Raw genomic sequence first — 14424 nt, 5'->3', positions numbered from 1 at the left:
TGCTCTTCCTTTTGTTTCTGCTTGAAGGCAAGGTCATCCTGCAGACACACAGACAGCTCACAATCTGCTGACCGCGAAACGCTCTCCATGATATCACTCCTGGCTTATGTTCTTCAGTGTGGGCTACAGCCAACATTTATTTAAGACTTTTTTGGCAATTTCATCCCTAAGAATTACAAATTAGTGTTGCAGAAAGAAATGTTTCAAAGCTTTTTTTAAAATGTCTTCTTTTGATTATTTTTTTACACAACAAATAATCAGCTGACAACTGAAGACATCATTGTGGAATTTACTGCCACAAAGGCTGTCATATAGAAGTGCATGTGTGTGCATAAAGAAAAAAAAAACGTCCTATTAACTCATATTAAAAATGATGATAAATAAAATGTAAAAGACTAACCTCATCCATTTCCTTGTTCTGTTTTTTGGGTGCCTTCAGAGGTTTCTTTTTGCCTCCTGTGGACAGTGGATGATATGATGTTAGCTTGATGGCTTTTTTAAAGAGTCCAGTTAGAAACAGACAGGTTTAGGTCTTTTGTCTCCTCTGCTGTGGCCAGAACGCCATGGCGTTTCAAGTGATACTTGCACTTACAACCCGGGGACCAAATCTGGCCCCCGACAGTGTGCCAGGTGGCCCCCCAAGCCATTTTCTAATTTACCACAAAAACAAAGTGATTCACTACATAATGTGCCAGAGTGCATAATACAGCATCAAAATGCAGCTTATCAAAACAGTGTTAGTGGAGGATCCCGCACGCACTCCGACAGAGGTCCTAGCTGAGCCACTAATGTCCTCAAGCCTGAATGACCGAAAATTCCTAAAATCCAAGACATGTCCCAAAATCTTAGAAACATCCCTTAATCCTAGAAATGTTCTACAATCTTAGAAATGTCTAAAAATCCTTGAGACATGCAGAAATCCCAGAAATGTCCTAAAATCGTTGAAATGTCCAACAATCATAGAAATGTCATAGAATCCTAGAAATGTCCTAAAATCAGATAAATGTCCTCAAATCCCAGAATCGTCCTAAAATCATTAACATGTATGGGACTGCTAGGACTGGCCCCTGGTCTCCTGACATAAAGTGGCCCCCTATCAAAACAAGTTGAGTATCTCTGCCGTACTCCCATTAAAAATCTGAATAACTGCCTTATTTAAACATGTCGCCTGAGTGCTGCTATCCCAAAAAAATTGAGAAGAGATGCTGTAAAATATATTTAATACAACAAATATCCAGTGCAAACAGACGAACACGTCAGTTGTAGTTGGGAATAAACATTAACTACGTTGGTTTGCGTGTTGCTAACACAAGCAGAAAGGAGGGAATAATAGGAAATAAAGATGTTTAAATTAGCTATTGAAAGGATATTTCTGCGCCGAATTTCCCGGACAGTCGTATTGATTCGCAAAAGACAAAGTTACGTTACCTGTCTAACATATATATGTTTCTGTGGAGCAAAATAAACATTATGTGTGATATTTTTAATGCGGTTTGGTCGAATAAGAAACGTTATCAGGCTCGTGCGCTCTTTAGCAGCCGTTAGCTTCAAAGCTACAATCCTGCCAGTAAAATACGCTCCGCTAAATTCTGTCAGGTCGTCAAAAAACATATAGAAATACATACTACTGTCATGTAAAATCGACTTCTCACCTTCTCTGCCGGACATGTTTAAAACAGGTCACAGTGGGTTGAAGTAAAGAAAGAAAGAAGCTGTTTTTTAGTGCGAGTACAACCGGCTAATCCGCGCTGTCAGGACCCCGGCGAACTGTGAACCGGAAATACAATGACCGCTATGCGCCTGAACAAAAAGTTCACCCGGCTGCTAGCTGTTTCATTTGACATCAAGATGCTAACTATGTAATCAAAAGAAACTCCGTCTGTTTGGCATGTATGCCTCGACATCAATAAAACAGGTATGTTTATTTTTATACCTTGTTGTATAAGAAAAGCTGTCGCAGAAACAAAAAACAGCAACGAAAAGTCGATAACTGTTAGCAACGTGGAGCTAAACGCTGGATGGAAATAAAGCAGGGACATGAGCAGAGCTGTCAGTTCACCTTGGAGGAAAACTGTAAGAAAAAGTGACACAAATGATCCACAAAAGTACAAAAGTATTTCCCTCCAGGCTGCGTGGTTATTTATTTTATGTGTCAGTTATTATTTTAAGTGTTATATCAGGGATACTGCACTTGCTTTGCCTGGGGGCCACTTGCAAAATGACAGGAGGTCAGGGGCCACAGCAGCCCCACACGTTTGTGGGATTTTGGGATATTTCTAGGCCTTTTTTTTCTTTTATTACAATTTTAGAATTTTAGGTTGTTTCGAGGGTTTAGGATTTTCAGGATTTAAGGACATTTACAGGACTGTTTCTACGATTTAAGGACATTTCCGGGACTTTAGAGTATTTACAGAGTTTGGATGTTTCTTTGATTTTAGGATGTTTCTGGGATTATTGGACATGTCCAAGATTTTAGGACATTTCTAGGATTTGATGGTGTCTCTGGGTTGTGCTTATTTATTTATTTTGAGCTTCAAGAAAATAAGACATTTTTTTAAGCAAGGAAATAATTTCCATAGAACTCTTTATAATATCCCTAATTATATATTTACATATATTCATTTATATATCTATTAGATATACTTAATAGTATGTTAAGCTGACTTTTTTCAGTTATTCCTTGTTTTAGGAGCTTCAAGAAAATTAGAAAATTATTATTAAAAAATCAAGGGAAAATGTTCAGAGAAATTTATAATTATTGTGGTTCTGTTCATGTATATATATTTCTACATAGATTATATATATTTAATGTTATTTTATGATGTTATTTTATGATTATGAGCGGATCAGTCAGCATCTGTAACTCATCCCTGACTTTCTCTTTCAGTCTGCAGCGCCGTCACGTCTCACGGTGCAGGCTGGTCAGCAGGTCAAAAAGCGAAAAGCTGCTAAATAGCATTAAAGTCGGCACGTTAGTAGTCCTCTCCATCACCCTGGGACCTTAGGTCGTCTTGTTCGTTTGTTTTTGGACGTGGAATTGTTGGGCAAAACGGGTGAAATCTAACCAATGTATGCTTATCATTATCGGTTCTAATTATCGGCTAAAAATTTTATTTTCTGAATTGTCGGTACGACGTCATAAGTCCCGTTATCGGGCCAAAAACTATCGGTCCCTATCATTATCATGCATCCCTAATCAGAGATATTTTAAGAAGCTGGACCCAGTGTAGCAGAGACATCAGCACATCTCCGGCTGCTTGTTGAAATGATGCACATTTGATAGTTTATCAATCATAAATATTTTATGATCTTTTTCTCTCAGTTTTCTGTTCCCGGGTCGGCTCTGCGGCTGCAGTGAAAGTGAAGCTCTGACAGTTTTCAACCATTTGACTGCTGCCCTTCTCAATGAGGTATTTCTGCACCTGAGCTTTTTTCGACTGGTTCTGCATATAAACTGCAGCACTGAAGCTGGTTAACAGTTTTTTTACTGTCTCAGGTACAGAGGAGCTCAGATCTGTCTGCGGGCTCATGGCTCGAGCTGTCTGTCCCGCCTCTCCCTGCCCGGCAGAATCACTCCGGTCCGCACCTACAGCTCGCAAAATCAGCCCGGCTCCCCTCCACCCACCAACCCCAGCCCTCCTGAAGGGAAGAGTGGAGCTCAGGTGGTGAAGGAGCGTACCGTGGCTGCCTTACAGGTACAGGAAATGCATCATCGGACTGTTGATGACAACTTTACAGACCAAAGACATCACTGACTTTTTTGAACTGATGGGGGATAACAGGGATACTCAACTTGCTCTGCTTTGGGGCCACTTTTGCAAAATATCAGGAGGCGAGGGGCCAGTTGTAGCAGCCCCATGTATGTTACTTGGATTTAGGACATTTCAGGGATTGGAGAACTTTTCTAGGATTTCAGGATATTTTTAGGATTTAAGGGCATATCTCGGCTTTAAGGACGTTTATAGGATATTTGGACATTTCTAGAATTTTAGGCTGCTTTTTGGATGTTAACACGTTTGTAGAATTTAAGGATATATTCGAATTTTAGCACGTTTCAAGGATTTCAGGATGTTTCTTGGATTTTAGCACATTTCTTGGATTTCAGGACATTTCTAAGATTTTTTGACGTTTCTTGGATGTTAGATAATTTCTTGGATTTCAGGACATTTCTAGTATTTAAGAACATTTCTAGGATTTTAGGACATTAGGTTCTGAGCTAGGACCTCTGTCAGGAGCTGTGGGGGATCCTCCACTGGCACTTTTTTGATAAACAAGCTCTATTTTGACGCTGTTTTATGTACTCTGGCACCTTATGTATACTAAAAATATAAAAACAATTCCCAGTGAATGACTTTATTTTTATTGTTAATTAGAAAATGGTTGGGGGGCCACCTGGCACCCTATCGGGGGCCAGATTTGGCTTGTAAGTTGAGCATCACTGCCCTAAATCCTTTAATAATTTTATTCAGCGTTACCATTAACACCGTGTTTCCTTTTCTCTCCGTCCTCCAGCATGCAGGTGAGTTGGGGCAGCAGTGGGGTCAGCGGGCGACTCAGACGGCCTCCGCCTCCGTCAACTACTGGTGGGAGAGGTACGAGGAGTTTGTCGGACTCAACGAGGTCCGCGAGGCCCAGACGAAGGTCACTGAGGTCAGCAGACAGTAAGAAGCAGGAAATCTTGAAAATACAGGATGTGTTTGCATGTAAACAGTCAGTGAAAACACTCAGTGATCTGCAGAGTCTGAGTCCTTCATGGCTCGTTGTTGCCCTGCGTTAAATTATTAAGGACAAATGATCCATACTGAGAAAGACCCAGAGCCGCGGACGTGTGTGTTTCAGGGTTCCAACAGACATGGAAAACCTGGAAAAGTCAGGAGATTTCACAGTCACATTTTCCTGGCCTGGATAAGTTGTGGAACTAGTAGAAATCAAAGTTCTGGAAAAAACATGGAAATGTGTTGTAATATATTAAATTACACTTATGTCACATGGCGGTTCATTTATTTTCTGTAGCTGCCGACGTAACGTAGCTTCAATATGCTCAACATGTGACAACATTTTGGTTATGTTTTTATTTGTTCGTCACGTATGATTCTTTATTTTCTCCACGTGTTTTGTCTCTCCCTGCATGTATGCCCACTTGGCAAGTCAAATAACTTTGTAAGCACTTTTGGCTCAGGGAAAGGACATAAAACTTAAAATGGCTGTAATATGTATTCATTTTACAATGATTTTTCAAAGAAAACATGGGTTTTGGAAGACATATTTTCTGTAAAAAAAAAAATCTACATTTTAATAGAAAATTGAAAATATTTTTACTTTCTTTTCTTTAGTTTATTTCATTTTAAGTTTTGTGATTTTTACAGAAAACTTTTTTATGAGAAATCTTATTTTTTTTTTTTTTTTAAATTAGAAAGGCATGTTTTCTTTAAAATGTTTTGGAATATTTTTTAAATATAGTTTGAATATTATGTGTTGAAAAAGCGCTGGGCAAGAAATATACATTTTTGGTGTTTAAAAAGTCAGGAAAAAATTATGGAAATTTTGTCCATGACAATGCGTGGGAACCCTGGACTTTCTTCCAGGCTGAGGCGGCGTTCATGGTGGCCAGAGGGATGGTGCGCGAGGCTCATGCCAGCCTGGAGGCCCTGCAGGTCAGACTGAAGGAGGTCAGAGACCGGCTGGACAGAGTCTCCAGGGAGGAGGCTCACTACCTGGAGCTGGCCACGCTGGAGCACAAGCTGCTGCAGGTTAGATGAATTGGAAATATAAATGAAAAAAGCGGCAGGAAACACATTTGTCGTATCTGTCATTTGGTTTTGAGGTTTTACATTGTTGAAATAAAACTAGAAGATCTGCTCAATAATGTTTATGTAAAAACAGATCAGTTTAGGTTAATTCGTAACAAACCTCCGTGCTCTTTCCTGACCGCAGGAGGAGCGGCGTCTCCGGACAGCGTACGAGAACGCAGAGGGTTCAGAGAGGGAGAAGTTTGCCTTGTTCTCAGCCGGCGTCAGGGAGAGCCACGAGAAGGAGAGGACGAGAGCAGAACGCACCAAGAACTGGTCCATCATCGGCTCGGTACTCGGAGCCCTGATCGGGGTCATGGGATCAACATACGTCAACCGCGTCCGCCTGCAGGTGAGGAGGGCTGACGAGAGCAGCTGGATTCACACACTTATCAATTCTGCACGAGGTGTGACTTTTTGAACAACACTGACTGAAAATGTCTCATTTGATGCACTAAGTAACCAAGTAGGGCTTAGAGACTGGAGTGATATATTGACACTGACTTTTGCAAAAGTGGCCCCCCAAGCAAAGAAAGTTGAGTATCCCTGATTCAGGGCATATATTGGCTGAGAATTCAAATAATATTGTAAGTACTTTTTCTTCAGGCAATAATCACCTGAAAATAAGAATCGCCCTGTTTTTGTTACCTTGTTTTTCAAAAAAAGTGCCAGTGGAGGATCCCCCGCACCCCCAACAGAGGTCCTAGCTAAACCTCTAATGTCCTACAAACGTCCTAAAATCCAAGAAATGTTCTAAAATCCAGCATGTGTTGTAAAATCCTAGAGATGTCCCAAAATCCTTGAAACACAATAAAATCTGAGAAATGTCCTAAAAATCCTGGAAATGTGCAAAAATCTTCAAAACACGTTCCGCTCAGAGTCGTTAGAGTTGTGTGAAAACTTTTGTTTCAGCTGATTTTCAGTCTCTCATCTGCAGGAGCTGAAGAATCTGCTGCTGGAGGCCCAGAAAGGTCCAGAGAGCCTGCAGGAGGCTCTCAGAGTCCAGGCTGGAAACCATCGCTCCCAGCAGGACGAGCTCCGAACCATCATCGACAGCCTCAGGCTCGCCCTGAATGACGCGTCCACACAGAGGGACATCGTCCTCCAGGAAAAGAGGGCTCCGACCTCAGACTCACCCGCGGTGCCTCTCTCAGCTCTTAAAGACCTCCACATCGGCAAAAAGACAGAGTCGCTTCTGGAGTCCCTGCAGCCACAACTGGGCCAACTGGGACAAGGACTGGGTAGAGTGGAGAGCGAGTTATCGGTGGTGAGGAGGCTGCTGGAGACCAAACCTCAGGCGGAAACACGCGCCGCTCAGCCGCAGTTAGCAACACCAGAGCGTCCAGAGCAACCAGAGCGACCAGAGCAAGGGGACCGGTGGGAGTCGGAGGCGGTGGTGAAGCAGCTGGAGGAGACCCAGAGGACGCTGGGAGAACGAATCAGGACAAACACTCTTTATAACGCAGTGTTTACCTACACCGCCGCCGCCATCACCGTCTCTGCAGTCTTCCTGCTAACCAGAGGGACTGGTTAGACACGAGACCTCCAGTTTGTTCACACGCACTGAACCACTGTCAGTTACTGGGAGCGATAATCTGAATGAATTATGTCAGAAAACATTTGAACTCAGACTCTGTAATAAACTGGTTCCAGGTCCTGATTGGGCTCCTCTTCCACTGCTGCTGTTTACTGCACCGCTGACTGCCTCTAAATATGATCGAGTCCGTGATCTCAAGATTAAATGTGAACTAAGAAGAGTTTAATTCCAGCTCGCTGTATTCAGACTTGTGCCGTATGTAATATTTCATACCTTCATACCTTCCTGAATCTTCTTTGGTGTACATGGTTTATGACGGTATGAGTGTGCGGCGCTAACACCCTCCAATGGCCAGCGCTGTACTTACTTTCAGCTTTTCAGACGAATAAATACACATTTACACAAAATGTTAAGAAATATAAGTAATTAGTGATATTCTCGTACTCATGTTCCTTATTAAACAGAGAGATAAAACTTTACACCTTTTAAATTTAACTTTCTCTCAGTCACAGATGACTGATGAGGATTAATTAGTTAACTCATCATAAAACACACTTCATTCAAGCTCAACAGAAACAAAATAAACCATCTTGGTTACTCTCGCTAGTAATCTAGATAGTAAGTCAACTGTTCTAACAACCACCAGCTCAGGTTTGATCGAAATAAATCCTTAATTCACCTTAATTCAGATGTAAAAAAAACATGCTGTCTCTCTGCCTGCTGGCCGCCGGCTGTTTGAAGTCCTGTAACTTCTCGCTCCACCACTAGGTGTCACTGTGTCTTTCAGCTCAGCTGTCTGTTCTACCAGTTTAACCAATTTTTAGGCCTGTAAAAGTTTTGGAAAACTAAATATACCTTGAAAGTTTTGAACAAAGTCATGGAATTTTGTCTCACAAACCTGTATAAAAACACGATATGTTCAAGGACCTTTGGAAATTTGAAAAAATAATTTCTGTTTTTACAGTTTCTGGAGGTGATTAATGGTGTATTTTTTGGTGATTTTTTAATTCATTTTTATTTCATGCCTTTATTGGGACAGGAGAGCTTAAAGGGGGAGAGAGGGGGGATGACATGCAGCAAAGGGCCGCAGGAGTCGAACCTGCAGCCGCTGTGGCAGACACGGTCCCGGCACATGGGGCGCCCTCTCCTGGTGAGCCAATGGGTGCTCATTTTTGGTGAGGAGTTGTTTTAAAGAAAACAGTCCCTCCAAACCTGCAGACCCAGGGGTTTGGAAGGCATGTTTTTTTAATATAGCCGAAATGAAAATCATAAGTCCCTCCCCTGTGCTTAAAAAAATGATTTGACATGCCTCCCCCTTTTTGCACCACCCCTCCTCTCTCATTTCATTCATTATTCTTTAAAATAATATATATATCAAAAAGCTGTGGTATCATCATGAACATATAAGTTGTATTGATGGTCGTTGTAGAGACAGTATAGTCTTTAAAATTTGTCTCAAAGTCATGGAAAAGTCCTGGAAATTTACTGGTAAAATGTGCATGAAGCCTGCAGAGGAGATGACACGCAGCAGCCAGCAGGGAGCAGCAGCTGAACGTGATGCATGAAGTCACATCCTCATCAGTCTGCTGCTCTGTTTGTTCTGCAAAAGTCGTGATCTGATCATCTGATTCACTAATTTACAAATGAATGTGTATAAAACAAGCTGAACTTATGTGTCCATTAGAGGGAAGTCCTAATGCTGAAACGTGTGTTACACTGAACAAACATCTCAACATTTTTTGCTCCCATGTTTCTTTAAGTTAAAGATGTCAGACCTTTTTCATGCGTTCAGTAGTTAGATTTCTCTCAAACTGTGTTCCCAAATTTGTTAAAAATCTGTGTTAATTAGCACTTCTCCTTTTCCAAGATAATCCATCCAGGAGACAGGTGTGGCACATCAAGACGCTTATTAAACAGCATCGTTACCACACAGGTTTGCTGTTAGACGGTCGCAGTAAAACGACTCTCTAAAATGTGCAGCTTAATCTTGAAAAAAATACATTTATCAGGATTAAAACAATAAAAATAACATATATTATATTGGAAAATTGAAGGACTAATAAGACTAAAAAAAATAAATAAATGAAAATGATTTTTAAAAAATAGAAGAAAATGTAGATAATGAACACAGAAAACAACAAAAATAAAACAGATTTGACAGGTCCCAAAAATATTTTTAAAAATGTAAGCTCAGAAGATCAGAGGCTGTTAAAGCAGCAGGTTCATGTCCATTGTTAACACTTTGGGTGTTCTGGTGTCCATATACTTTCGGCCCTGTATTCTCTGTGCTGGTAAATCCACTGCAGCAGGTGTTGAGTCTTTACTTAGCTCAATGACGAACTGATGGCTTTCAGTACACACACACACACACACACACACACACACACAATACTGACGCCTGGTGTTTAATCCGGTGCAGGTGTGTGGATCCGGTTGTCTGTCCGTCTGTAATGTGTCCGGGAGAAACTGCTCTGCACTGTTGTATAAAACTTCTCCCTTTCTGAGTCGGGTCAAAGTTTTAAAAAGTAATAAACTGCACCAATGCTTGTTTTTTGCTTTATTGGAAAAATGGAAATGTTTGTTCTTGGAAATAAAATAACCTGACGCTGTCCTTCAGCATTTTTTATGAGCACGCTCTCATCTGACGCCGTCCAGCCGCGTTCTGGTTGGACGCGAAAGGTGGCCTTTGGCGTCGAGTTCGTACGCCGGAAGCACGGACAGAGCGGACATATTTGACGAGTTTCGGACGTATTTCAGTTTTTGAGAACAAAAAAGAAGACCCATGTTTTAAAGTAACATTACGTAATTTACTCGTAAAAAATTTGCGTCATGTCAAAAAAAATTTTTCTAAACGAAGATGTTCTGTTGCCTAAATGCACTGTTGCAGTAATTTGTGCAGCACAGAGATGCAGCCCTGTGCTTCTCAGTCAGACGCAGCGGGGCGACAGAGCCTCCGTGTCAGGTGTAAAACGAACAAAAGTGCACAGAAATTACACATATGAATATTCACATTCCTGTAACCTTAAATATGGAAGTGCAACTGACTAAATCTTGAAACTTGAGACTTAATTTGAACTGTAACTGATCTTTTTATGCATTTTCTGTGCTCAGTAATTCAACTTTGTTTGTGGCATAAACAGTAACAGAAAACATTTCAGTTAAAGCGTCAGTGTTTGTGGTCTGTTGTAAATGCGGACATCGCCCTGAGCTGATGTTTGATGCCTGAATTATTATCACAGTCAGGTTGTGTGTGGAGATTTAACCCTTTAGAGTCTTCATCAGTTTTCTTGTGCTGTATTCAGATGCCTTTCAAAAGCTTTTAAACCTCTGAAACGTGAGCAGATTGGTCTGATTTCTCTCAAAAACATGAAGGAAAAGGCGACCAACAATTTGGTGAAAAAATCTCTCACAAAATGCAAGAAACTTGTAAAATGTTCAAAAAAGAGAGGGAGAGAGAAATATTAGAAAATATTACCATAAAACTGGATTGAAATATCCAGAAAACTATAGCTCTAATTATAATAATTATATATTTAAAATTAAGTTATGGTGAGAATAGATATTTTATTTTATTATTATTAATTTAAGTTTTTGCACTTTTTTAAGAGGGAATGTTATTGTTCATTTTTTTGTCTCTATTTTTGCTATTTTTCAGATAATTTTCTTGTATTTTTTTAATCAATCTCTTTCTTTCTTACAGTTAAAACCTGTTTGGAATTGGTGGAACGAGCTGCCTCCTCCTTAACCATCACTTCAGGTCTAACCAGAACTGTAATTTAATCCTTTAACCTGAAGCCTCAAACAGTCCTTAAAAGAGGTGCTGAAACTGTCCTCTCTCTCATCTTTAACTGAGACACACACACACACACACACACACACACACACACACACACACACACACACACACACACACACACACACACACACACACACTCATTGACACAGGGGTCCTGTGAACTGAATGACCCGGTTACTGGTTATTGTCATGTGATAAACCTGAAGATGACTTTCCGCCGCCACCCTCCCCTCTGGTGCGCGTCTGTTTTTCCAGATCTGCAGGTGAACATTGCGTCTGTCCTGTGATCATGTCTGTTTGTGAACTCCTGCGCTGAAAGAAGTCTGACGCAGTTTTGACACATCGAGCTTCATGCAGCAACATTCTCTTAAATTTCTCTTCATTTTCTGGTGAGAGAAATTTAAGAGAAGTCGACTCCAGATGCACCAAACGCTCTAAATCATCCAAATCTGCTCTGACCAGGTGTGCTCAATGATGAATCCCAATGATCATAAGTCACCTGTCAGCACAGGTAATGTTCTCTAAATACCACATAAGAGCAGGTTTAGTGCCGTGTGCAAAGACTCTGCAACATAAACAAGATTGAAGAGATGACACCAAAAACGTTTGTGAGAAGAGGAAGAATTTCTGCAGTAGTGAAATCAACAAAGACCAACTGTTAAACTTCAAGTAAATGTGATTTCAGGGAAATATATTTAAGAATAAAACTAAAAGTACACATGCAAAAAGGTTTAAATGTATTTATCAAAATAATAATAAGAAAAAGCAGCAAGTTCTCGTACAAACAAGAAGCTCGAACTAAGAAATGTTTTTGCGTGATAAATGATATCTCTGATGATCATGAAAACAGGGCGTAACCTGATGCAGGAGGATACCTCAAATGTCATGGATGCCTCCTGTGCATGTTAAAATGTCCCACTTTTCAGCAGAAATAAACATGTTTACAGCCTGGTAGAAAAACCAGTTTGGGTCTGTATGTGGTGGTGTTGACTTTGTGTATTTTTTCGTATATTTTTGGGATTTTTTGCTGTGTTTTCTGCTGCTGCGTCTCTGTGTGCTTTCAGAGGCCGAGCGTGGCTTCCTGCTGCTGCAGCTCTGCATGCACACCTGTTGCTTGTTCCACTCTCATCAACTGCAGCTTAAAATCTGCGGACTCTCTCGTCTATGCTGCCAAATTGTTTTCTCTCTTCACAGTGGTGCTGTTGGCTCGTCTCCAGAGCTGTCTTCAGTAAACAGTCTTCCAGTGTTTTTGGTCCACTGTCTCCTCCATTTGCACTTCCCCCCTCTCTGAGAATCCCCTTGTCTTGTGGTCTTGCTCTTGAATCCAGTTTGAAACCGCAGTAAACCACATCTAATTCAGCATTCGTGTATAACTCACCAGTTTACTTTTTATTAAGTTATGTGTATTTAAGGGCCGGGCTTCTTTGAATGACAAGCTGTCTGCTGATAAAGTCCTCGGCTTCTCAGTCCGATCCAGCCCTGCTCCACAGCAGGCCATCTCAACTACCTCAATTACCCGAAAACTAGTGAAAAATAAATAAAATATGAGAAAAAGGAAGTTAAAAAAAGGAAATGAACTGTTCAAAAAATCTTATCATTTAAAAAAATGTCCTCTTTGAATTCACTGTGGGCCCCAAAACTGTATCTTTTTTACAGAAACACAAGAGGAACAGCAAGATGCTGAGAGAGGAAAAGACAGAGACAGACTGTGAGGGGGACACAGAGGGACAGAACAGACAGTTAACATGTCTCCTCACATGACTGTGGTATCCAGGTCACCCACTTCACTAACTGTGATATGCAGTGTGTGTGTGTGTGTGTGTGTGTGTGTGTGTGTGTGTGTGTGTGTGTGTGTGTGTGAATCAAATTGAATTTATTTTTTTTTTTTCAACACGGGAAGAGCAACAATTCAAGAAATCATCACAAAATTAGTAAAAAAAATAAAAATAAAAATACGTTTAAAAACAACAAGGAAATGGCTTGTAAAAATAATTAAAAATTCTAATAATTTTACAATGTAATTTTAAATATATAGTTATGATAAATATAAAAGTAGTTTTAAAAACAATTTTCTAGACATCTAAGACCAGCATAAGAAAAGTCATGTTGGTCCAGGTTTCATAGGGTTAATTCATTAAATTTCCATCAAAACCATCAAACGTTTAGTAAATATTTTTTAAAATTTAAGTTGAGTTTTTATTTGATTTAAGTTTGAACATTTAAGTTTTATACTTATCAAAGAAATCCATAACTGTTTCATTTTTGTCAGTAAAAACTGTTGATGTTTCAGTCTTTTTAGATTTAACTGAATATTTTAGTGCCAAAACCAATCTCGTCTTTTTAGTTGAATTTATTTCACAGAAGATTTTATCATGAAAAAAGCAGGCTGATTCATTGCTTACTCACCTCCCAAATACTACAGAAAGTTGCATTTTACGGCAGTGACGCCATCTCTCACGCTTTCCCGGTAGTTAGTTGTGCAACCCAGCCCTCAAACATCCTTACTGACCTCTTAGTCAACACTCGTGTTTGCCAACCGGTCTGTTCAGTCTCCAATCGAAACCAGTTGCCAAGAAAAACGTTGGCATTGTACATTTCGGCAAAGCACAGCTACAGTACATTTGTATGTAGCTACATTAAAACTTTACATTCAGCAGCACTGTGGTTGTGTTACTGTGTTTTGTCACAAAAAACCATTTGGTTATAGTTCAGAAAATCGTAGAAAAGGAGCTGTCAAAATATCTGGTAAGGCAAGGCAAGGCAAGGCAAGGCAAGGCAAGTTTATTTGTATAGCACGTTTCAGCAACAAGGCAATTCAAGGTGCTTCACACAGAACATTGAAATACAACAACAGGGGGAAAGGAAACACATTTAAAACATGGTTACAACTGGTAACCATGAAGAAAAATAAAATTAACTCCCATTTAATGCTAATTTTTTAAAATTAAACCTGTAGGCTGTGTTTTTTTTCCCCAGAATTTTGGTTGTCTATAGTATCCCTTTGTCATTAAAATAAAAAGATGAGTGGATAAATAAATGTGGAAATAAATAAATGAATAAATACATAAATAAATAGCATTAAAAGTTAGTCTAAAGATTCATTGATGACATTTCTCTTCTTTTTCTTTCGTTAATATCTTCTCCGATTTTCACTCTTTTTTTATTAAACTTCTTGGTTTTTGCAACAATTTAAAATAAAAAAAGTGCAACTACTGTTTTATAGAAACTAGACAAGCACATAATTTATCCTGAGTACAGTGTAGCTTTTAAGATGTCAAAGTCTATATGTTATTAAATGTCTT

At 39.8% G+C, this 14424-nt stretch overlaps 1 protein-coding gene across 1 annotated transcript; it reads left to right on the top strand.

Annotated features, from left to right (window-relative positions):
• The first annotated feature begins 1672 nt into the window (after window positions 1-1672).
• ccdc51 (coiled-coil domain containing 51) lies at window positions 1673-9937 on the top strand. Its single transcript, XM_042510336.2, has 7 exons — window positions 1673-1915; window positions 3323-3410; window positions 3497-3695; window positions 4513-4650; window positions 5586-5750; window positions 5935-6141; window positions 6727-9937. The coding sequence occupies exons 2-7, from the start codon at window positions 3406-3408 to the stop codon at window positions 7321-7323; spliced, it is 1311 nt and encodes a 436-aa protein (XP_042366270.2). The 5' UTR covers window positions 1673-1915; window positions 3323-3405; the 3' UTR covers window positions 7324-9937.
• The last annotated feature ends 4487 nt before the right edge of the window (window positions 9938-14424 follow it).

Source organism: Plectropomus leopardus, chromosome 2, assembly GCF_026936395.1.
Source record: "Plectropomus leopardus strain MGB_pleo_1.0 chromosome 2, ASM2693639v1, whole genome shotgun sequence".
Lineage (NCBI taxonomy): Eukaryota > Metazoa > Chordata > Actinopteri > Perciformes > Serranidae > Plectropomus > Plectropomus leopardus.
This window is presented reverse-complemented; position numbering and strand designations above follow the sequence as displayed.

Bases quoted from the DNA above. Each gene is read 5' to 3' on its own strand.
- ccdc51 (XM_042510336.2), top strand. The intron at 4,651-5,585 runs GTCAGCAGACAG...ACTTTCTTCCAG, and splicing joins CCCAGACGAAGGTCACTGAG to GCTGAGGCGGCGTTCATGGT. The intron at 5,751-5,934 runs GTTAGATGAATT...TCCTGACCGCAG, and splicing joins TGGAGCACAAGCTGCTGCAG to GAGGAGCGGCGTCTCCGGAC.